Source organism: Ipomoea nil, unplaced genomic scaffold (assembly GCF_001879475.1).
Source record: "Ipomoea nil cultivar Tokyo-kokei standard unplaced genomic scaffold, Asagao_1.1 scaffold2647, whole genome shotgun sequence".
Taxonomy (NCBI): domain Eukaryota; kingdom Viridiplantae; phylum Streptophyta; class Magnoliopsida; order Solanales; family Convolvulaceae; genus Ipomoea; species Ipomoea nil.
Window position 1 is genome coordinate 1,592,912 of NW_017619075.1, and position 23,500 is coordinate 1,616,411.

Sequence of the window (23,500 nt, forward strand, 5' to 3'; positions counted from 1 at the left end):
AAGAAGCTAGAGTGGCGGCGGATGCGTGGTTCCCAGACACCGGAGCGTCTTCTCATGCCACGCCAGACCCGACAATGATGGTTCACACTGAATCATACACCGGCGGTGATGTGTTGTGCGTGGGCAACGGGTCAGGTTTGGGAATTTCCCATATTGGTCATGCGTCGTTGTATTCCGTGTCTAGACCACTCCGAATATCTAATATTTTTCATGTACCTGATCTTTCAATACCATTATTATCTGTTAATCATTTCACTGCCGATAACAATGTGTTTTTTGAATTTCACAATAATTATTTTGTTGTGAAGGATTGTCAAACCAAAGTAGTGCTCCTTAAGGGTCCTAGCACGGGGGGATTGTACAAGTTGTCACTGTCTCGGTCACATGTTGCGTACATAAGTGCTCGTGCATCGTCGGATGTGTGGCATCGTAAGCTTGGCCACCCTCATGCGCGAGTCCAAAACCGTGTCTTACAGAATTGTCTGGTCACTCCACAAAAATCAAGTTTGTCTCAGTTATGTTCGTCGTGCCAGCTTGAGAAATTGTCCCGTTTCCCATTAGATAGGGTTATTGCTTCTAGTAATAATGTACTAGATTCATTGTACTCGGATATTTGGGGCCCGGCACCCGTTGTTTCTGCTGGAGGTTTTTGCTATTTTGTCTTATTTGTAGACGACCACTCATATTTTTGCTGGTTTTATCCCTTACGGTTAAAATCAGACATCTATAAAAATTTTGAGTCTTTTCGTGTGATGGTAGAATGCCAATTTTCGCGTTTTATCAAATCTATACAGTAAGATCTCGGGGGTGAATATCGTCGGTTGCATACCATTTTTCAATCACATGGTATTGTGCATAGGCAATCTTGTGCCTATACACATGAGCAAAACGGACGGGTTGAGCGCCGGAACAGATACATTGTCGAAATCGGTATAGTTCTACTAGCTGAAAGTTCAGTTCCCTTAAAATACTGGGATTTTGCATTTGAAACTGCGACATATCTCATTAATTGTCTACCTTCCTCGGTGTTGCAATTTGTCAGTCCCTATGAATCTGTCTACAAAAAAACCCCACCATATGCTTTCTTCCGCGTGTTCAGGTGCAAGTGCTATCCTTATCTACGGTCCTACAATCGCCACAAGATAGAATACCACTCTGCACCCTGTGCCTTCCTAGGCTATCCTACGTCCTATAGGGGTTACCAATGCATGGATCCAATTACTAGAAAGACCTTTATCTGCCGACATGTCCAGTTTGACGAATCTATCTTTCCTTTTGCTACAGGCTCGCAAGACCAGGTGGCTACTCATGTAACGCAACCAAACGTCCCATGAGCTTCTGGACCCATAGTCTCGTATGAACCTCCTGCACCGTCACTCGATGAGGTCCCATTGGCGATCCAGGAACAACCGTTGGCAATACAAAGCCAACCTACGGTTGATCCCGCTACACTTCGTGGCACCCAAGCTCAGCCACAGGAGCAGGGCCACATCATACGCCTCCGGCATATGACACGAGGGACAGGCGAGCAGTTTCATGCTCTTACGGCCTCTGTGGACCCAACTTGCTACACACAGGCAGTTGGACATCCCCAGTAACGTGGTGCCATGGACCATGAGTTCAATGCTCTCTTGCACAACAACACCTGGTGCCTAACTCTGACTAAACCCGGCATGAATATTATCGGTTGCAAGTGGGTGTACCGCACCAAAAGTAAGGCGGATGGGTTTATTGAGCGATATAAAGCCCGCTTGGTTGCCAAAGGGTTCAACCAAGTTGCTAGCGAAGGCTTCTTTGATACTTTTAGCCCTGTAGTCGAACCGACTAAAGTACGCATGTTGCTTTCTCTTGCAGTCTCACAGGGCTGGACTTCACGTCAACTAGATGTCCACAACGCTTGGCTATGAATACTCGACTCACCCTAATTATGTATGTCACCTTCAACGGTCCCTGTATGGTCTCAAATAGGCCCCATGGGCCTGGTTTAAAGGGCTACATGACTTCTTGCTAACTGTGGGGTTCGTGGCATCCAAAACTAATGTCTCACTCTTTTCATTACAAATCTGACAGTTCACGAGTCTTTCTGCTGGTATGCGTCGATGATATAATCATGCTTGGGAATGACTCAGATCTACTTGCTTCCTTGCTACGCCGCCTATCTACCACCTTCAAGATCCGTGATTTGGGTACCCCCAACTTCTTCCTTGGTATTGAAACAATCCTTATTACGGGTGGTCTTCTACTATCTCAACGCTGTTATATGGATGATATCTTAAACTGGGTCGGTATGTCTGATTGCAAGCCGCTATCTACTCCCGCGGCACTCACTCAGGCCACGTCTCCATCAACTGATCTTTTTGAGAACCCCACTCAGTACCATCGGCTAGCCGGGGCTCTTTAGTACCTAACCATAACGCGGCCGGATCTTTCTTATGCAATTAATCGGCTGTGCCAATTTATGCATGCCCCAACCAATGAACACTAGGGTCTTCTGAAGAGGGTTTTACGGTATGTAAAAGGTACGATATCGCACGGCCTAACGCTATCTTCGTCACCGACTTCAGACATTCACTCCTACTCGGACTCCGACTGGGCTGGCTGTCCCGTAGACAAGAAATCGACTGGCGGGTATGCTGTGTTCCTCGGTTCGAATCTCATATCCTGGGTATCTCGCAAGCAGCGAACCGTGGCTCGCTCATCTACTGAGGCTGAGTACAAGGGTCTAGTCGATGTTGCGCCAGAGGTTAATTGGGTTGTGTCCCTACTTCGAGAACTAGGTCTGCATTCTAGGGCTCTAGCCACGTTGTGGTGTGATAATCTAGGCGCCACCTACATGTGTGCCAATCCACTTTTTCATGCCAGGACTAAATATGTGGAAATCGATTATCACTTTGTACAAGATAAGGTTGCGTCAGGGGACTTCTTGGTCAACTTTGTCTCTACGAAAGACCAGCTGGCTGACATCTTCACGAAGCCTCTTCCTTCAGCACGGTTCACCTCTTTGAGGGGCAAGCTCAACGTTGTGTCTCCACCACCTTGTGTTTGAGGGGGTGTGTTAATAATATTATACTTTGTACATTTAATTGTAACATTATATTTGTGTAGATAGCATTTGATTTAGTCTACAACTACTAGCTAATGTATAGGGATAGTTAGGCTATTCTTTTGAGTCTATTGTATCTCTGTAATCACTAACTTTGAAACTAACGCAAAATATTCTCTCATCCCGTGAACCAAACAGGCCATCAGAGTATAATCTTCTTGACATTACCATACCATAATCATGCCTCGTTAAAACCTCACTAGAAAAACTTAGTGGGAAAAAACTAGTTGAGGAAAAGAGTACATGATATGTGTATTCATGTGTTGCACTAGCTGCATCAAAAGAAAAAAAAAACCTTTAATTAAGAAAATAATATTAAAACTTAATTAGAAGAAAAAGAGTATAGTTGCTGGTCTTCAAGATCCAATTTTCAGAATTGATCCATGTAAAATGATACCCCCCTCATGATAACAATCTTTAAATCCCACACATAAAATATATTTCCAAGAATTGTAGAAATGGATTGGACAAATCTTCTAGACTGTCACTAAAGTGAATATCTTGCACAATAATTTTGTGACTCTTCTAGAGCTCATATGGGTTGAATTTTGACGCTATATATGTGATAAGTGTTAAAATGTGCCACTTTTATGGGTTAACTAAGAGTCATATTTTGCTTAATTAGAGTCCTTCAGATCTCTTATGTGCTTAGAATAGCTTAATTTGATTAAAGTTGGGCACAACGACTAGTTTTGATTACATTTGTGAAAATAGCAAAATATTGACAATTTTAGGACATTTCGGAAGAAAAATCATATCTGGAGCTAGGAGTGTCCAATCGAGGTGATTCAGGTGGCCATGGATCGGAATCGAAAAGATCTACAACTTTTATGAAGATGACAAAGGCTATTTCGGAAATCTAGGCAGTCAAATTCCCATTTACGCGGCGTGGGCTGAAGCGACATTTTGGCGACACTTCGATAAAATGAACATATCTGGAGCTACGGATATCCAAATGAGCTGATTCAAGTGGCGTTGAATCAGAATTTCAAATATATTCAACTACCATAAAGGCTAATTAGGACATCTTTGTAACACCCCGTGTTACGATCCCTAAGATCAATTAAATCATTTAATCAATTACCCAAAAGAAAGAATTAAATCACAATAATTAATTAGGAAGGCCCACCATAGTCCACGGGCCCTTATCCCTAAACCCAATCCTTAGTCCCAAAAGAAATAGAATTAGCAAGCCCATAATATTAGCTCCTAACTAGGACTCCTAAATATATAAATAGGGGACTTAAGGGGCACCTAGAAACCCCCCACCACAAGAATAACGCCCACCACCCCAAAGAGCTCCAAGAATCCCCCTAGAAGAAATCAAGAAAGCTTAAAGAAAGACCCTTCATAGCCGAGGAATTATTTAAGGCTAAGAGGTAACCCATGTCTCAACAAAACCTATTTTCATAGTTATGATTTCCCCCGTAGGTTTTCCCCATATTATTGTGTATTGATGATTTGTGATGTTATTATTGATTATTGATGGGATAATTCCATGGGTGATCTTGACATCGGGAGATTCTTGATAACTATGGTGTTCTTAACGATTATGTGGAGTTCTTGATGATTATATGGTGTTATTGATAATTGCATGGCGTTCTTGATGCTTATGTGTTATTTGTACCGAATCTTGTAATTAGAAGACGAATCGTATTCTTGTTGGATTAAAAATAATTAGAACCCTAGGTTATATCATGGAATTCGTATGGTATTATTCTTGGTATATTGGGTGGGATTTCACATGATTGGGTGTTTATTAGGTATAGAAAAGCATGATAGGTTATGTGCCGTTTGATTCTTGATTTTGATCCGTTAAATTGTCTACGTGTGTTATCAATTGCGTTTGAAAGTGTCTAAGCATGGTCTCGGGTTCCACGAAGGTTCCGGGGGCGTTTTTGGTGTTAATGAGTCAGTGGGGGGTAGGTGGGGGTAGGGGACCCGCCACCTACCCGCGGTAAAAAAGGGGCAGTTCCGGCAGCGGGCAGCTGCCCGCCGGCGACCCGCTGCCCGGAACAGTGTTTACCGGCGGGCAGCCGGCGGGTGGCCCCCCACCCACCGGCTACCTGCTGGAAATTCCCACACTTGGGACCCCGACTTCCCCGTTTGATGTTTCCCCGACCCCCGTGGTGTCCCAACGGACTCCGTCTATCGTGCCTATGTCTAGTTTGATGTTTCGGGTACCGTTCGTAGGTTCTATGAGTCTTATATATTGCATGCTAGTTGAATTGGTATCCCGCTGACCTAGGTGAAAGGAGTATGAACCCCTTAGGACTATTCTTAGTATGAGAAGGATCACGCATAGGTTTTGTTATACGTTTTCTCCCCCTTCCCAATGTGTTAATGTGGGTTGCATGTGCTTGCTATGTGTTATGTGTGCATGTTACCCCGATTTGGTTGAGATCAATCGGGCTATACGGGCAATCGGGTGGGCTGAGAACCATACCGGCTGTTAACCAGGCTGGTAGAAACCGGTCAGGTATATAAATATTATATAGGACTAAGTTCCACTATACGGGCAGTCGGATGGGCTGAGAACCATACCGGCTGTTAACCAGGCTGGTAAAGACCGGTCAGGTATATAAATATTATATAGGACTAAGTTCCACTATACGGGCAGTCGGATGGGCTGAGAACCATACCGGCTGTTAACCAGGCTGGTAAAGACCGGTCAGGTATATAAATATTACATAGGACAAAGGTCCACTATACGGGCAGTTGAATGGGTTGAGAACCATCCCAACTGTTAACCAGGCTGGTAAAGACCGATCAGGTATATAAATATTATATAGAACTGCGGTTCATTAGTCGGTTGCGATCGGCTCCTCCGTAATGTGAGACGGGGCAGGGTGCTGCGGGGCCGTGTCAGAGCTATATGCGTTGACCCTCATGTATGGGCATGCGATTGGTCCTGTGGCGCCAACAAAGTGTGCTATGTGATGAGATGAGAAGAATTGATGGTGTGACTGTTGTGGAAACGTGACTATAGAACTCTTACTAGTAATGCTTAATTGTGATCGTTGGGGGTGCTTATCTATAACTGTTCCCTATGTGAGAATTGTTTATGCTTGATTATGACTATTGATTGCGTGTACCCCTATCTGTCGAGTCGGTGCCCTGATTTGAAAACTAGAGTCTCGTAGGATATATCTTCATGCTGCAAAATGACTTTTCATATAACTATGTATATATGTATATATATTTATTGTATTTCAACGCGTTGGAGTGGGTTACCAGCATCTCTCGCTGAACAGATATATTTGGCTTTCAGGCACAGAAGAATAAGTCTCTGGAGCGCGCTAGAACTTGGGGACGTAGAAGTAGATAGTTTCCCTTTCGGCCTGCGTGTCATGTTTATGCATTTACATTATTGAGGATATTAGTTAGTTAGCCTGTGCACCTGAGTTCTCTAGCTCAGGTGTGGCATAGCACCCCGCACTCTTGTATTATGTTTTGGGATTTAATGAGATTTCACATTTACTTTGTGAGTTTTAAATATCTTGAAAATCTGGGGTGTTACAGTTGGTATCAGAGCCTAAAGTTGACCCTAGGATAAGACTCTTAAGATCAGACCTTAGGACATTAAGCTTAAACACTAGGTACTTAGGAACATAGGATTTAGGAATCTTAGGACGCGCGGTGAGATTGTGAAACCTACACATAACCTCTCCTCACTTTATCCCTCTCTAACTTAAAGAAACTCCCCCCTTCGCTTATTGCATCAAGGTAAGGACGCAAAATAACATCGACCTATGAACTCCAGGATGGCACCGAGAAGAAGACAGGTAGGAACACTGAAACTCCTCACTGAGGAATTCCTGACTCAGAATCTGCAACGCCTGGCCCAAATTGCCCAGGCACTAAGTACTACCGTTCCCCAGCCTTTACCAAACGAGAACTTGGAGATCCACCACCAAGTCTCGACACACCAACCACCCACCCTCTCAGGAAACGAAGACCCCACGACCCTCGAGGAGTGGATTGGGACTTTCGACAAGATATTCAGGGCAACTAAATGCCCCGAGGGCCACCAAGTAAGAATGGCCTCCTTCTACTTCAGACACGAGACCGACACCTGGTGGGCTCACAAAGGACCCACCTGCGAACAAGACCCCAGATTCAACTGGGAAACCCTAAAAATGCGGCTACGAGAACAATTTTATCCCAACCACCTAAGAGCCACCATATACGAAGAATTCCTCCACCTAAGACAAGGTGCAACCTCGATCACGGAATACTACCAACAATTCCACCGACTGGCTCGCCTCTTCCCCGAGCTAGTACCCACCGAAAGGATTAGGATCGAAAGGTTCATAACAGGCCTTGACCCCAAATATCAAAAAGCCCTGGCCACACAAGAGCCAGGAACCCTCGGGGAGGCCTATGCCAAGGCGTCCCAACTACAACAAGTGCCAAACCAACCCCGGGAAACACGCCTGGGAAACAAAAGGAAATCAGAAGGAAAACACATGAACCCCACCCGCGGCCTTAAAAACCCTAGGGCCGCCTCACCTCGCCAAGTCACAGCGCCAACCACTCAAGGAAGAATCCTTACTCTAAGCAAAGCCAAAATTGGGGATAGCAACATAGTCTCCGGAACCTTCCTAATACACGCCACCCCCGCCACAGTGTTATTTGACTCGGGGGCTACCAACTCGTTTATAGCAACCGAGTTTGCCACTCAGCTCGACCTCAACACCAGCACCAAGGTCCGACTCCAGGTCAAAGTGGCCTCCGGCGAAATCCTAGGATGCGACCGCAGGCACGAGAACATAATGATCACCATACAAGGGGTGGAATTTCCCAGCAACTTAATCCGATTCAAACTGGATGGAGTACAGGTGATTTTGGGCATGGATTGGCTAGGGAAATACCAAGCACAAATCCTATGCGGAAAACAAAAAGTGGTCCTACGGGGACCAAACGGTAAGAGGGTATCATATCATGGGACCCACCGTGAAGCCGGGATCAAAGTGGTGAACATGATAAAAATGAAGAAATACCTAAACAAGGGAAGCGAGGCCTTCCTATGTTCGGTCGAGGACCTCAGCACCAAAACCCCCGAACCACAAACCATTCCAGTGGTAAACGAATTCACCGACGTCTTCCCGGACGAAATCCCCGGGGCACCCCCAGCCAGAGAAGTCGAGTTCACCATAGATCTCGTACCCGGCGCTGCCCCAATTTCTAAACCTCCCTACCGGTTAGCACCAAAAGAAATGAAGGAACTGAAGACGCAACTGCAAGAATTGCTAGACAAGGGCTACATCCGTCCTAGCACCTCCCCATGGGGAGCGCCAGTGTTGTTTGTTAAAAAGAAGGATGGGAGCATGCGCCTATGCATCGACTACAGGGAACTTAACCAAGTCATGATAAAGAATAAGTACCCCCTTCCCCGAATCGACGACTTGTTCGACCAACTTAAAGGGGCAGGGGTATTTTCAAAGATTGATCTAAGATCCGGGTATCACCAAATACAGGTGGCCAAGCCGGACATTCAGAAAACAGCCTTCCGGACACGTTACGGTCACTATGAATTCACCGTAATGCCCTTCGGACTCACCAACGCGCCTGCCATATTCATGGACCTCATGAACCGAGTATTTCGACCCCACTTGGATGACTTCGTCATTGTATTCATTGACGACATCCTAGTCTACTCCCGAAACAAGGAAGAACATGAAAGACACCTCCGCATAACCCTGCAAACTCTAAGGGAGCACCAACTATACGCCAAGTTCTCTAAATGCGAATTTTGGAAAGACAGCGTGGCCTTCCTGGGTCACGTGATAACCAAGGAAGGGATTAAGGTGGACCCCGCAAAAATCCGTGCCGTTAAAGAATGGACCACACCGAGCTCACTCACCGAAGTCCGAAGCTTCCTAGGCTTGGCGGGCTACTACAGGAGATTTGTACCCGACTTCACCAGGATAGCCCAACCCCTCAACAAACTCATGAAAAATGAAACCCCCTTCCAATGGGACAACGACTGCGTCTCGGCCTTTCAAGAATTGAAGGATAAGTTAACCACGGCACCCGTACTCGCCATCCCCTCCGGGGAGGAAGGATTCGAGGTCTTCAGTGACGCATCCAAGAAGGGGTTGGGGTGCGTGCTAATGCAAAAAGGCCGAGTAATAGCCTACGCATCCAGGCAGCTCAAAACCCACGAAGAAAACTACCCCACCCACGACCTCGAGCTAGCCGCCATCGTGTTCGCACTAAAAATTTGGAGGCATTACTTATACGGGGTGCAATGCAAGATTTACACGGACCATAAGAGCCTAAAGTACATCTTCACCCAGAAAGACCTAAACATGAGACAACGGAGGTGGTTAGAACTCATAAAGGATTACGACCTGGACATCCAATACCATGAGGGAAAAGCTAACGTGGTGGCGGATGCCCTAAGCAGGAAGACTAACCACTCCCTCAACACCACTTGGATCCTACCGGACCAACTGTACAGGGACTTCCAAAGACTGAATTTGGAAATAATAAAACTAGGTCAAAACCACCCCGACATCCACTTGTTCAACACACGAGTCGTACCTACGCTCTTCGAGGAAATCAAAATAGGGCAACAGCAGGATCCGGAACTAGATAAAATCTGCCTCGACCTAACCCAGGGGAAGGAAGGACCCTTCAAAATACACGAAGACGGCAGTCTCCGTTACCAAGGTAGGTGGTGCGTGCCCTCAACGCACCCCCACTTGAAGCAACAAATCTTGGAGGAAGGACACAACTCCCCATACTCAGTTCACCCAGGGGGTGACAAGCTATACCAAGATGTAAAAAGGTCGTTTTGGTGGCCCAACATGAAAAAGGAAATCGCGGATTTCGTGGCCAAGTGTCTGAATTGCCAAAGGGTGAAGGCCGAACGATGCAAGCCCAATGGACTCATATAACCCCTTGAGATACCACAAGGAAAGTGGGATTCCATATCCATGGATTTCGTCGGAGGACTACCCCCAACGAAGACCGGCAAGGATAAGATTTGGGTCATAGTGGACCGACTAACCAAAACAGCGCGATTCATCGCCATGAAGGAAACGTGGACAATGACACAACTAGCCCAAGCCTACTTGAGCCGAGTAGTGAAGTATCACGAAGTTCCCCGAAACATCGTATCCGATAGAGACTCCAGGTTCCTCTCACAATTCTGGAAATCACTGCAATTAGCCTTGGGGACACAACTAAAACTAAGCACTGCTTTCCACCCCACCACGGACGGCCAAACCGAGAGGACCATTCAGACTCTCGAAGACATGCTAAGAGCCTGCGTGTTGGACTTTCAAGGGACATGGGAGGAACACCTAGACCTTATTGAATTCTCATACAACAACAGCTACCACGCGAGCATTCGTATGGCACCCTACGAAGCTCTATACGGACAAAAATGCAGAACCCCCTTATGTTGGGAAGACATGGTCGACCCAATAACACTAGGGCCCCAACACCTACAAGATACAATCACCAAGGTCAAGCACATCCAGGAGAGGATGAAGGCTGCCCAAGACCGCCAGAAGTCCTATGCCGACCTAAAGAGGAAACAAGCCGAGTTCAACACCAGGGACAAGGTCTGGTTGAGAATCTCGCCCACACGAGGGGTGATGAGATTCGGAAGGAAAGGAAAGCTCAGCCCTCGATTTATCGGCCCCTATGAAATCATAGAAAAAGTTGGGAACCTAGCCTACCGCCTCGCCCTACCCGTCGAACTAGAACGAGTACACGATGTATTCCACATATCCCAGCTAAAGAAATACGTACATGACCCGAGCCACGTGCTTCAACCCGAGGTCGTGAACCTCGACGAGTCACTAGTATACGAAGAAAGACCCGTGAGGATCCTGGACACCAAGACAAGAAACACCCGTCGCCGAGCCATAGAAATGGTGAAAGTCCTCTGGACCAACCATGGGACCGAGGAAGCAATGTGGGAGCTCAAAGACACAATGAGGGAACGCTACCCCGAACTTTTCACACCAGGTAACTAAGAGAAAGTCACTCGGCAAGGACCAAGCTTCGGGGACGAAGCTTCCCGATAAGGGGGGGAGAGTGTAACACCCCGTGTTACGACCCCTAAGATCAATTAAATCATTTAATATAATCAATTACCCAAAAGAAAGAATTAAATCACAATAATTAATTAGGAAGGCCCACCATAGTCCACGGGCCCTTATCCCTAAACCCAATCCTTAGTCCCAAAAGAAATAGAATTAGCAAGCCCATAATATTAGCTCCTAACTAGAACTCCTAAATATATAAATAGGGGACTTAAGGGGCACCTAGAAACCCCCCACCACAAGAATAACGCCCACCACCCCAAAGAGCTCCAAGAATCCCCCTAGAAGAAATCAAGAAAGCTTAAAGAAAGACCCTTCATAGCCGAGGAATTATTTAAGGCTAAGAGGTAACCCATGTCTCAACAAAACCTATTTTCATAGTTATGATTTCCCCCGTAGGTTTTCCCCATATTATTGTGTATTGATGATTTGTGATGTTATTATTGATGATTGATGGGATAATTCCATGGGTGATCTTGACATCGGGAGATTCTTGATAACTATGGTGTTCTTAACGATTATGTGGAGTTCTTGATGATTATATGGTGTTATTGATAATTGCATGGCGTTCTTGATGCTTATGTGTTATTTGTACCGAATCTTGTAATTAGAAGACGAATCGTATTCTTGTTGAATTAAAAATAATTAGAACCCTAGGTTATATCGTGGAATTCGTATGGTATTATTCTTGGTATATTGGGTGGGATTTCACATGATTGGGTGTTTATTAGGTCTAGAAAAGCATGATAGGTTATGTGCCGTTTGATTCTTGATTTTGATCCGTTAAATTGTCTACGTGTGTTATCAATTGCGTTTGAAAGTGTCTAAGCATGGTCTCGGGTTCCACGAAGGTTCCCGGGGCGTTTTTGGTGTTAATGAGTCAGTGGGGGGTAGGTGGGGGTAGGGGACCCGCCACCTACCCGCGGTCAAAAAGGGGCAGTTCCGGCAGCGGGCAGCCGGCGGGTGGCCCCTCCACCCACCGGCTACCCGCTGGAAATTCCCACACTTGGGACCCCGACTTCCCCGTTTGATGTTTCCCCGACCCCCGTGATGTCCCAACGGACTCCGTCTATCGTCCCTATGTCTAGTTTGATGTTTCGGGTACCGTTCGTAGGTTGTATGAGTCTTATATATTGCATGCTAGTTGAATTGGTATCCCGCTGACCTAGGTGAAAGGAGTATGAACCCCTTAGGACTATTCTTAGTATGAGAAGGATCACGCATAGGTTTTGTTATACGTTTTCTCCCCCTTCCCAATGTGTTAATGTGGGTTGCATGTGCTTGCTATGTGTTATGTGTGCATGTTACCCCGATTTGGTTGAGATCAATCGGGCTATACGGGCAATCGGGTGGGCTGAGAACCATACCGGCTGTTAACCAGGCTGGTAGAGACCGGTCAGGTATATAAATATTATATAGGACTAAGTTCCACTATACGGGCAGTCGGATGGGCTGAGAACCATACCGGCTGTTAACCAGGCTGGTAAAGACCGGTCAGGTATATAAATATTATATAGGACTAAGTTCCACTATACGGGCAGTCGGATGGGCTGAGAACCATACCGGCTGTTAAACCAAGCTGGTAAAGACCGGTCAGGTATATAAATATTACATAGGACAAAGGTCCACTATACGGGCAGTTGAATGGGTTGAGAACCATCCCAACTGTTAACCAGGCTGGTAAAGACCGGTCAGGTATATAAATATTATATAGAACTGCGGTTCATTAGTCGGTTGCGATCGGCTCCTCCGTAATGTGAGACGGGGCAGGGTGCTGCGGGGCCGTGTCAGAGCTATATGCGCTGACCCTCATGTATGGGCATGTGATTGGTCCTGTGGAGCCAACAAAGTGTGTTATGTGATGAGATGAGAAGAATTGATGGTGTGACTGTTGTGGAAACGTGACCATAGGACTCTTACTAGTAATGCTTAATTGTGATCGTTGGGGGTGCTTATCTATAACTGTTCCCTATGTGAGAATTGTTTATGCTTGATTATGACTATTGATTGCGTGTACCCTTATCTGTCGAGTCGGTGCCCTGATTTGAAAACTAGAGTCTCGTAGGATATATCTTCATGCTGCAAAATGACTTTTCATATAACTATGTATATATGTATATATATGTATTGTATTTCAACGCGTTGGAGTGGGTTACCAGCATCTCTCGCTGAACAGATATATTTGGCTTTCAGGCACAGAAGAATAAGTCACTGGAGCGCGCTAGAACTTGGGGACGTAGAAGTAGATAGTTTCCCTTTCGGCCTGCGTGCCATGTTTATGAATTTACATTATTGAGGATATTAGTTAGTTAGCCTGTGCACCTGAGTTCTCTAGCTCAGGTGTGGCATAGCACCCCGCACTCTTGTATTATGTTTTGGGATTTAATGAGATTTCACCTTTACTTTGTGAGTTTTAAATATCTTGAAAATCTAGGGTGTTACAATCTTGGCGGTCAAAATCAACAAAGAACGCGTCAAAAGATCCAGTCACGCGAGGCATCACGTTGTAAGGCGCGCGTGAATGGGAACTTAAAGGGGCTAGGCGAGAATTTAAGGGTGAATTGTGCTGAGTTTTGGCATCTAGACTTCATTATTCATTTTTCACTTTCTCACTCTAGGTTTTTATGTTAGATTAGGTTAGATTATCTCTCTACTTTCTCTCTATAAATTAAATAAATTTCTTACTCTTCTTTTAAGTTTTTGTGCAATGTTTATGATATTTTCTTGTGCTTTATTGTTATTTATGTTATTTAATCATGAGTAGTTAGTTTATGGACTTGAGTTAGGGTTGTATTATCTTTCTTGATGCTTGATTTGTGATTATTGTAAAAAAGGGGAAGAACACTAATCTAGGGTTCTTGAGTTTATGAATGAGTTGTGTTTATATATTGTTAATGTTTGATGTACACATTCATTAGCATGCTTTTGGAGAATTCTTGACAACAATGAGAATTGGGTTAAGGATTTTAGCCACCCTTTGCATAAACTCGACTTATCCTATGAAAATGGGGGGAATTTGGGACTTTAGATGCTTTGTGTACTTGATGAACTTGGAATTGATACATCACGGGAGTGGGGCAATTCCTTGTTCTAATCGTTGTTTATTAATCACGAGAGTGGTTCGTAGATTAGGATACCTACGTGCATTCCCTTTTGATTCTTTGGTTATTTGTTCTCCCTAATCCCATAGGTTGTTGAAGTATTTAGATGATAATGCTCCCTAACTTGAGTCATATTTCTTTATTTTGTGTTTATCTTTGTGTTTATGTGTTAGTCTTACCATTTCATCAAACTTGTAGTTTGCTTAGCTTCTTGTTGATTTCCTTATGCTAGTGCCTAGTTTATTGTGATTGCATATTGCGTGTCATAACCTCCAATCCCCTGAAGACGACATTTCACACCAGTACACTCACCATCACTCATTTTTGCTACAATCAATATGCTTTGTCAAATATTCTTTAACATACTCACATTTGTAAATCACAAGGCGTTATTACCCTCATTTAGGACATTGGGGTTAATCCATTGTTTAACCTGTTTGGGATTTGGCATCACGGGGATCAAACAAAATAGCCAGTACCCAAGCAGCCTATCAAAACCATACATTTGTTTCTTATATAAATGCCAAACTCTTTTGTGACTCGAAGAATATATTAAATACTATTTTAATATTCCATTGAGGAAGGAGCCCTACATGTTGCTAGCAATTTAATCGCAAATATCATGCTTGTTGTCATTATGGAACTTCTGGTTCTAAAAAGGTGCTCCAATGACAATGAAGTAAAGGACTGTTAAGGTATCCTTACCGCGTCTAAACGGTTCCTCATCTACTTTCAAGAGATTATTAGTCAACCTATAATTTGAAAAAAAAAAAAAACATGATACTTAACCATATAGACAGGTGAAAAGTATTTTAGATGTACGCTTACTGGTGTATAAAATTCATTCAAGGAAAAAATTTAATCTTCAAGTCGAGATAATACTTTATTTAGAAGAGTTATTCTTCCGAAAGCTTTCCTTCTGGACATGTTCTTTCTAGTTGCTTCCTTCCGGCGTGTCTTCTTTTGAAATACCTCCTTCGGACAAGACATTTTCCGAGTAAACTCCTTCAAATGCAACTTCTTCCGGTAGGAATATAATAGAAGTTCTAAACGATTTACACATGAGAATTTGAGGGGTCTACAAAGAATATGCAAATTTCTAGTATCATTTAAATCTACAAACAATTATTCTTAATAGTATCTTTAATCTTGTTCTACTATTTCAACCTATACTAATAATCCTTTGTTGTACATATCATTTGACTTGTATAATTTTACAATGAAAATTTTATGGGTTTTTAATTTTAACCTACTTTTTACATTGCATCATAAAAATCTAAATCACACTTATTCTTAAACAAAGATTTATTTGATCCACAAGTGTAAAGAACACATCTACAACTGAAAAGATAATTAAGAGAGCAAATATGTTCACCGTATACTTGAGGATTCTCATTGCAACATCTAAAATAATTAAGGGACTAAAATGTGATTTTCTTTCCGATAAACCTAAGAGATCGAGTTGCAAATTTTGAATCAAATTTGTTATCAATTAAATTAGTAAATAAGACGAATAAAGTAATACTGGACTATGTGGTCCAATGGTACCCGGGTTGGACTTCCATTTGGAAGATTGTGAGTTCGAGTCTCTGTGGAGGCGTTATTAGCTCTTTGTGTTTCAGTAGGTTGAGAAAGTATATGAACAGATACTACATTGTAATAGAGCGAGTAGCATTCAAAAAAGTAATACTGGAATAGTTTTCACAAAAAGATATGCTACTGTTCAAAGTAAAAGATTCATTCTTCCAAACACTTGAATCCCCAATCAATCGTTATACACCAGGACGCACATAGCACTATGCGCCCCGCGCCTCCCAAAACGACGTCGTTTTGTTAAATTATTAAAAAAAAAAAATCTTCTGTTTCGAATGCACATAAACTCATAACAGAATACACATAATCTAATATAATACATAATACACAAAAACTTTTAACTGAATACACATAATGGGGTTTGGTCAACATAATACACATAAACTCTTAACTGAATACACATAAACTCATAACACAATACATATAAACTTTTACCTGAATACACATAATGGAGTTTGGTTAACATAATACACATAAACTCTTAACTGAATACACATAAACTCATAACACAATACACATACATAAATTTTTAACTGAATACACATAATGGAGTTTGGTCTGTTCGGACGAATAGAGTGACGTCAGTATGAAACGCGCGCGTTTTGTGCCTGGGCGCACATTGCTATGTACGCCGTGGTGCACGATATAAATTGCCATCCCCAACCCCAAGAGCCCCACACTCCGGCCCAACATATATGGGAGGATTTAAATGATAGTAACTCTTAAAATAAAAGATTCATGATGAGTTGGTTTAGCAGCAACACTCATTAATATCTAAGAACAACACACACACACACACACACACAAAAAAAAAAAAAAAAAAAAAAAAAAAGGTTTAATAATTAGTCTCAACATGTGCACATGCAAGAGGTCTTATTCAAACAATTTTGATTGCAAATTTCTAATTGATGGGAGAATTAAGACCCTCTTGGGAAGACAATGAGATGAGAGTGCGATGTCTCTTTGACGACGAAAAAGATGGTGTTTTCCTGAAAGACGCCCTTTTGCTGATACGGTGCAGAGTGGTCTTGGTGTGAAGATAGTACACATATGGCAATGCTCTCTCCCTCAACTTCAGAACCATGTAGAATACCAGTCTGTAACAGATGAGAATGGCTATCACTGCTCCTAAATCCCACCACTTTGAGTACTTCACTGATAACCCAAGAACCGTCGTGATGATTACTTCTCCGGTCAGCTTCGGGTCGCCGGGATTCATGGCGTCGAATTCCAGTCCTAACATGTCGTTCTTGTATGCCCCCTACCATTATTTTCAGGGAGTAGTGATCAGATACAGATAATGAGATAAATAAGTAAAGCCATGGCCGGATTTTGAGATGTGCAAGTTGGGCTACAGCACATGGCCAGGGTCCCAAATTTTAAAGGTCTTAATATTTAATTTTTACCTAACTAGTTTAGAAATAAAGAATAAAAGTTTACAATTATATTTAAAAGGTTTTATGGAGAAATGGTAGAAACATGTGTTTATTGTCTTTTAATTTAGAGGTCGAAGGTTCAAAACTTGCCGCAAGCATTGGATGTCTCCCTTTATTTTTAATCCTTTTGCATTCGCGCACACCATTATTGTTATAATAATTGTAATTTATTCCATAATATGTCTTTTGTTTTTTTCTTTGCGCACAACATTTTACTACATTATTATTATTATTATTATTATTATTATTATTATTATTATTATTATTATTATTATTATTATTATTATTATTATTATTAGCAAAAATTACTGTATTGATTTTAAAGATTGTGATTTTGGTAGGGCCTCATTTATTTATCAGAACGGGGCCACAAACATATAGAAACCGGCCCTGAGTAAAGTCACAGGTAGATGAAAAAATCAAGATCTTAAATCAAGTTGAAAGCAAAAAGTGGTCGGAAATAGCAACAAAGGTTTTTCCGGATACCAAAAGTGGTCGGAACAAAGCTTTCGACTTGATTTAAGATCACTTTCAGGTGGTCGGAAATTGCATAATTTCCAGTAGTAGTTGGACGGAGTCTGGTAAAGGTCAAGTCTAGCACTTCGTGGCTGGAAGATTATTGGGCAAGGCCGATAAAGGGTTTAAAAGGGCCAAGTCCAACACCCAGCGTCTCGAAAATGTGTGGCGGCCATGGTTGAAAAAATTGTTAGGAGCACCTAGGCAGGGATTAATTAGCGCCTAGGCGCTAGTGTATTTTTATTTTATTTTTTATTTTTTAAAAATTTGTTTAAAATTTGTTTAAGATTTTTTAATCTTTTAAGACGGGATAATTATAAACTATTTAATGTTTCAATAGTTAATACAAAACTATTAAATATTAACTTAAAAACATTTAGAGTTTGAACAATATAATTTAAGATTATTTCCCTCCAAACGATGTCGTTTTGGATAAAATAACTCATCTAACAAAGAACGGAACAATAGCTAATCGGCCGACTAGGCGACCTAGTCGGTAACTAGCTAGGGAGCTTAGTTGGTGCCTAGGCGGCCTAGTCGGTCAGCCACCTAGACTACCGATTATGGTGATATGATATGCGGCCGGCCAGCGTAATCCGTCCCTAGGCGGGATTTTTATAGTGGCGGTATAAGAAAATAAAGCGCCTTACTACTAATTATAATTTTTAGTGTAGTATAAAATACTAGTATCGGAGCTAGGTCACAGATTTCAGTCTTAACAATAACATTTAACACTGGTTGGTGTTTGGCGGGGAATCATTGGAAAACTCACCTCCAAAGCCCATGACATGTAATTGATATATGAAACAGGGTATCGCCAGAAAACCTTTGGAAGATCAGGTAGTAGCCGGAAAAAACCAGCCGAAGCCATCATAATTCCCTGCAAATATCGGAAAGAATCAGCTGATATGATATGAACACATGATTGTTAAAAAGATTAGCAGCAGAAAATTAAAGAAGAATGGTATGGTTATTTGATATGATTACAATGATTCCAGCTCCAGTAACGAGTCCCATGGTGAAATTAGGAACAAAGGAAGCCACAACCATCATGCAGCTCTCTACAACAGCTATGGAGCTAAGAAGCACCAGGGATGCGTATATGAAATGGAAGAAGCCAGCGTGAAACTTTGCCAGATGGTACGTTATGGCTGCTGAGCTAAAAGACATCACAACCAGGAATGGGAACGAAGATATGAAGTTTGAGAGAATGAACAACCCAACTCCATAATGCTCACTCCTTCTTTCTTTATAAAATATCTGTTATCATCATAACACCAACACCAAAGTCATACATTGTACCTTAGTAAAAGTCAAATTTTACTCTGGAGCATGGTTTATATAACAACGTAAACCGTAGTATGAGCTCTATTTTAATTTTATTATAGTAATGCTGCAGTATTATTTTAATTAAGCTACTTCAGGTATCTGTTATCCAGTTTTGTTGGGCAGATGCGGATGAAGGATCAAGTCCAACAATGGGTGGCTAATGGATTGTTGGATAGAGGCTGATGATGAACTAAATCCAGCACTCTATCTCTTGAAAAATATAACAGGTATAAAAAAATAAAGTTATACTTTCACCACGAGCTATATATATAATTTTTGGTGTAATGGTAAGCGTTTGTTCTATGACCATGGTCCAGGATTGTTAATAAAACAAGCAATTCAATGTTACATTATATTCATGAGTGTTTAATTTTTAATTACCTTCATTTCTTCAATGAAGGATGGGAAGCCACCAATGGACATGAAAGTCATGAAGCCTGCAATGAATCCACCACACGCCCCCCTCGCCAGAATCGCATCATGGTTGGTCCCAACGTTGTAAAACACAGTGCCAACACATGTAGACACGATGATATACACAATTATTCTCAACCAATAATAACCGAAATCTCGAGACATGTTTGTGAATGATCTTCTTATCAATGTCTCGAGCTGCTTCCACCAACTTGCCTGGCTTCCTCCCAATCCTTCTATTCCAACTCCATTCTATTATATCACACGCACATCATAGTCACTTTTAGCAAATAATTAATACGTATTATGTATAATATCTCTTACCATGGATGATATCTCTTCAACTGCGGCTCTAGTTCGGCTGGCATACTTTGAATATCTGAATTTCTGATGAACCCTTGCTCTAATCTCCGCAGTATGGAAATATATAGTTGAACCCGACGACCATTTGGGATCCTAGTATTGTAAGAACGAGGGTATTAGGATGTCATGTAATGTTCTATTAGGGAGGGTGCTGAACTTAGCCCTTCACTAGCCTCTGTCCAACATGTTCATGTATTATTTGCATATGAAACAATGAGATTTTGCATAGATATATGCATGCATGCATGCATACCATATACGTACTTTTATTCTTCGAGACCCTATAAGCGTTTCAGTGACATTATCGAAGTCGGAATTTATGCAGCGAAGAAAATGATCAGAAGGGCTTCTTCTGCTCGGACATGGAAATCCAGAATCTGCAAAGAACTGAAAACACAACAAACTGAACAACAAATTATTGAATTTCCGACCACCTGAAAGTGATCTTAAATCGAGTTGAAAGCAAAAAGTGGTTGGAAATAGCAACAAGGGTTTTTCCGGATACCAAAAGTCGTCGGAACAAGGCTTTTGACTTGATTTAAGATCACTTTCAGGTGGTCGAAAATTTCAGAATTTCCAGTAGTGGAAAGTCTTGTAACGTTATGACTACCAAGTCATCAATAGTCTGAACAACTTGATGGGGTGTCCCGGGGATTAGAAAAAGAATTGTTTTGTACCTCTACGGCGGATTTGGCTTCTCCAAAATAAATAGTTTGGCCACAAGACAAGAGGCAAAGATCATCGAAGAGGGCAAAGACGTCACTGCTGGGCTGGTGAATGGAGCAGACGATGGTTCTGCCGCCGCCGCACGCGGCGTTCTTGAGAACCTGGAGGACGAAAAACGCGGCGGCGCTGTCTAGGCCGCTGGTGGGCTCGTCGAGGAACAGCATACGAGGTTGTGTAAGGGTTTCTAGGGCAATACTCAGTCTCTTCTTCTCCCCGCCGCTAATGCCTCTCAGGTGCCAATTTCCTATCAGCTGATCAGCGCATTCTTGGAGCCCCATTTCCATGATTACATTTTCTATGATTTCCTGTACCTCGGATCGTCTAAGGTTGCTTGGTAGCCGTAGTTGAGCCGAGTATGTTATTGTTTCTCTTACCGTAAGTGTTCCCATCAATAAATCGTCTTGTGTCACATAAGCCTATTAAATTAAATTGTAAATCCATTCATCTACTCATATATATAATATATAAATATAAATGCCCAATCTAATTATTAACGACTTTTAGTTGAGATGAAGCATATGCTTCAGTTTGGTATCAGAGCCAACCTCATGCCAAAGGTCATGAGACTATGATCCACGTGTTGTTTAGAGCTAGTCAAAAGTAACTGACTCGTACACGTGAAGAAGTGTATATGTGATTAACTTAGCCTTTTAGTTGAGATGAAACGCATCCTTCAATTTCGATTCAGTTCGTTGAATATGATACTTACAACTGCACCATTGTTGAGCCTTGTTTTTCTTCCATTAAGGATGACATTGCCAGTCATTACAAGATTTGTAGACAGTCTACCTGCAGATTAGATGTGCCAACTTTTAACATGATGTTTAATTTTATGATGAAAATTGAATTGAAGAACAATATTATTTACTCAAAATTTTTGTTACATTATTGCAGTGAAATCTCATTAATTAAAGTGGTTGATGGAACAAGAGAAGGAATTTATAGCTTCTTATCTACCCATCCAAGATACTAATGGGAATGGTAAAAAATTTAATACACTTCCATAGGTAGCTCACTTTTTCAGTTTCTATTTCCGTCTACCCTCACATGCCTGACAATAGTCCATTTTGACTGATTGGTTATTTTATTAATAAATCGATGGATTTGGTTTATAAAATTTTTAAAGAAATTCTAATATATATATTTTTTTTTTAAAAAAAAAACAATATCTTAACTCACTAGGAATATATAACTAAGTGTCTCGAACAAACAGCTCGCTCAAGTAATTCTTAAGTGACAAATTATGAGCAAAGACTATTGAGTCAACGTAATTTATCACATACACTAATCCTGTTACGCGGAGGTATGGAAACTCATGCGAGGAATTTCACTTTATGTGGGCAAGAATTTATAACTAAGTTTATGTCATGCATGATATTATTTCCCAGTAATCTTATGTATTCTCTCAATATATGTTACTTTATTGATAAATTAAAATTTAACTGAAATTTTTAAATTAAAAAAAAAAAAGTTTTTTGTACTCAGTCACACACGATGTTGGTAGTTGATTTGTTAGTTGTAAATTATAAATGTGAGTCGCTTAGATTTTAAATATTTGCTTATTAAATTCCGTTAGATATGGACAATGTCAAACAAATTAAAACCTGAAAATAATGAAAATTGTACTTAATATCTCAGTCTAAAGATTTTGTGCATGACACGTATAGACTTTTAGCTCAGTAGCATGACAGAGGCTTATGGAATCCTCTGAACTACGATGTAAAATTTGGTACACTATTTTAATTATTGCACCCACTCTAACTAACCATGTAAGCTGTCAAATTTCTTAACTATTACAAAAAAAAATAATAATAATAATAATAATAAAATACTATAGATAATCATGTATGATCACAACTTTTTAAGGAATGACAAACTCTCTTATGAGTATAAATATTACACTTCACTCATAAAATTTTCAACCCCAGCCTAACTCTACATTATTTTTTATTAAAAGTATCACTTTTTTTCAAGATCTTCTAAACTCAAGCATTCAAAACTGAGCTAGGGTTAGAGAAGATACATATATAGTTTGTATATAATGAAGTGAGAGGTTAAGAGAGAGAGAGACCTGCCAAAGAATCAAGAAGAGTGGACTTTCCAGAGCCAGAAGGGCCCATGATGGCCAAGATTCTAGCAGGTAGAGCATAACCAGTAACCCCATTAAGCAACCTTTTTGTTGGTCCATCTCCAAAGTTTGGAATCACCACCGTCACATCTTTCCAACCCAAATATGCACCGCCGCCCTTCTGATCATAATCTCCAACACTACTATTGTTTGACAAATCCCCAGGGTTTTCAAGATCCAACAACTCAGAACTGCCACCTTGAGAGAGAACTGCTTCAATCTCCATTTTTTTATATATACTTTTTTATAGCACAGATGAGAAAGCTCTACGATTTCTCTCTGAAGCTTCAAGGCAAGAGAGAAGTGTGAAAGAAGCTCTGATCTCTTGCCCATTTAAAGCAAGCTCTGAAAGTCTGTTTGAGGGATAAAGATAATTAACCCATAGGGGTGGAAATAATGTGGAATAATTGTTACCACCAAACACGCCTTTAATGCTGCCATATGTGATAGAATGTTAAGAGTTGTATTTATTCATCGTATATGCAAGGCTTTATACGGATTACAGAATCATAAAATAAGAAGTGGTTATACCTAAACCACAAGACTAGGCAAAGGAAAAATATTAATAATAAGGAGCCTAATACTAAGTCTTAACACGCCTTCGCAAGATTGAGGCACCGTCAGTGAGCCCAAGCTTGGACCAAAACGCAGCAAACAAACGATAGTTAAGCGATTTAATCAACAGCTCAGCAACTTGCTCAATTGATCGAACATAGCTAACACGCAAA

At 41.6% G+C, this 23,500-nt stretch overlaps 1 protein-coding gene across 1 annotated transcript; it reads right to left on the reverse strand.

Moving 5' to 3' along the window:
- Positions 1-16,564: 16,564 nt before the first annotated feature.
- On the reverse strand, positions 16,565-23,148 carry LOC109154345 (ABC transporter G family member 15-like). Its single transcript, XM_019302159.1, has 9 exons — positions 22,716-23,148; positions 21,354-21,433; positions 20,596-21,060; positions 20,183-20,305; positions 19,880-20,011; positions 19,523-19,807; positions 18,800-19,072; positions 18,585-18,692; positions 16,565-17,121 (listed from the first exon to the last, which is right to left on the reverse strand). Exons 1-9 carry the CDS (start codon positions 22,996-22,998, stop codon positions 16,762-16,764), a joined length of 2,109 nt encoding a protein of 702 aa, XP_019157704.1. The 5' UTR covers positions 22,999-23,148; the 3' UTR covers positions 16,565-16,761.
- Positions 23,149-23,500: the final 352 nt, after the last annotated feature.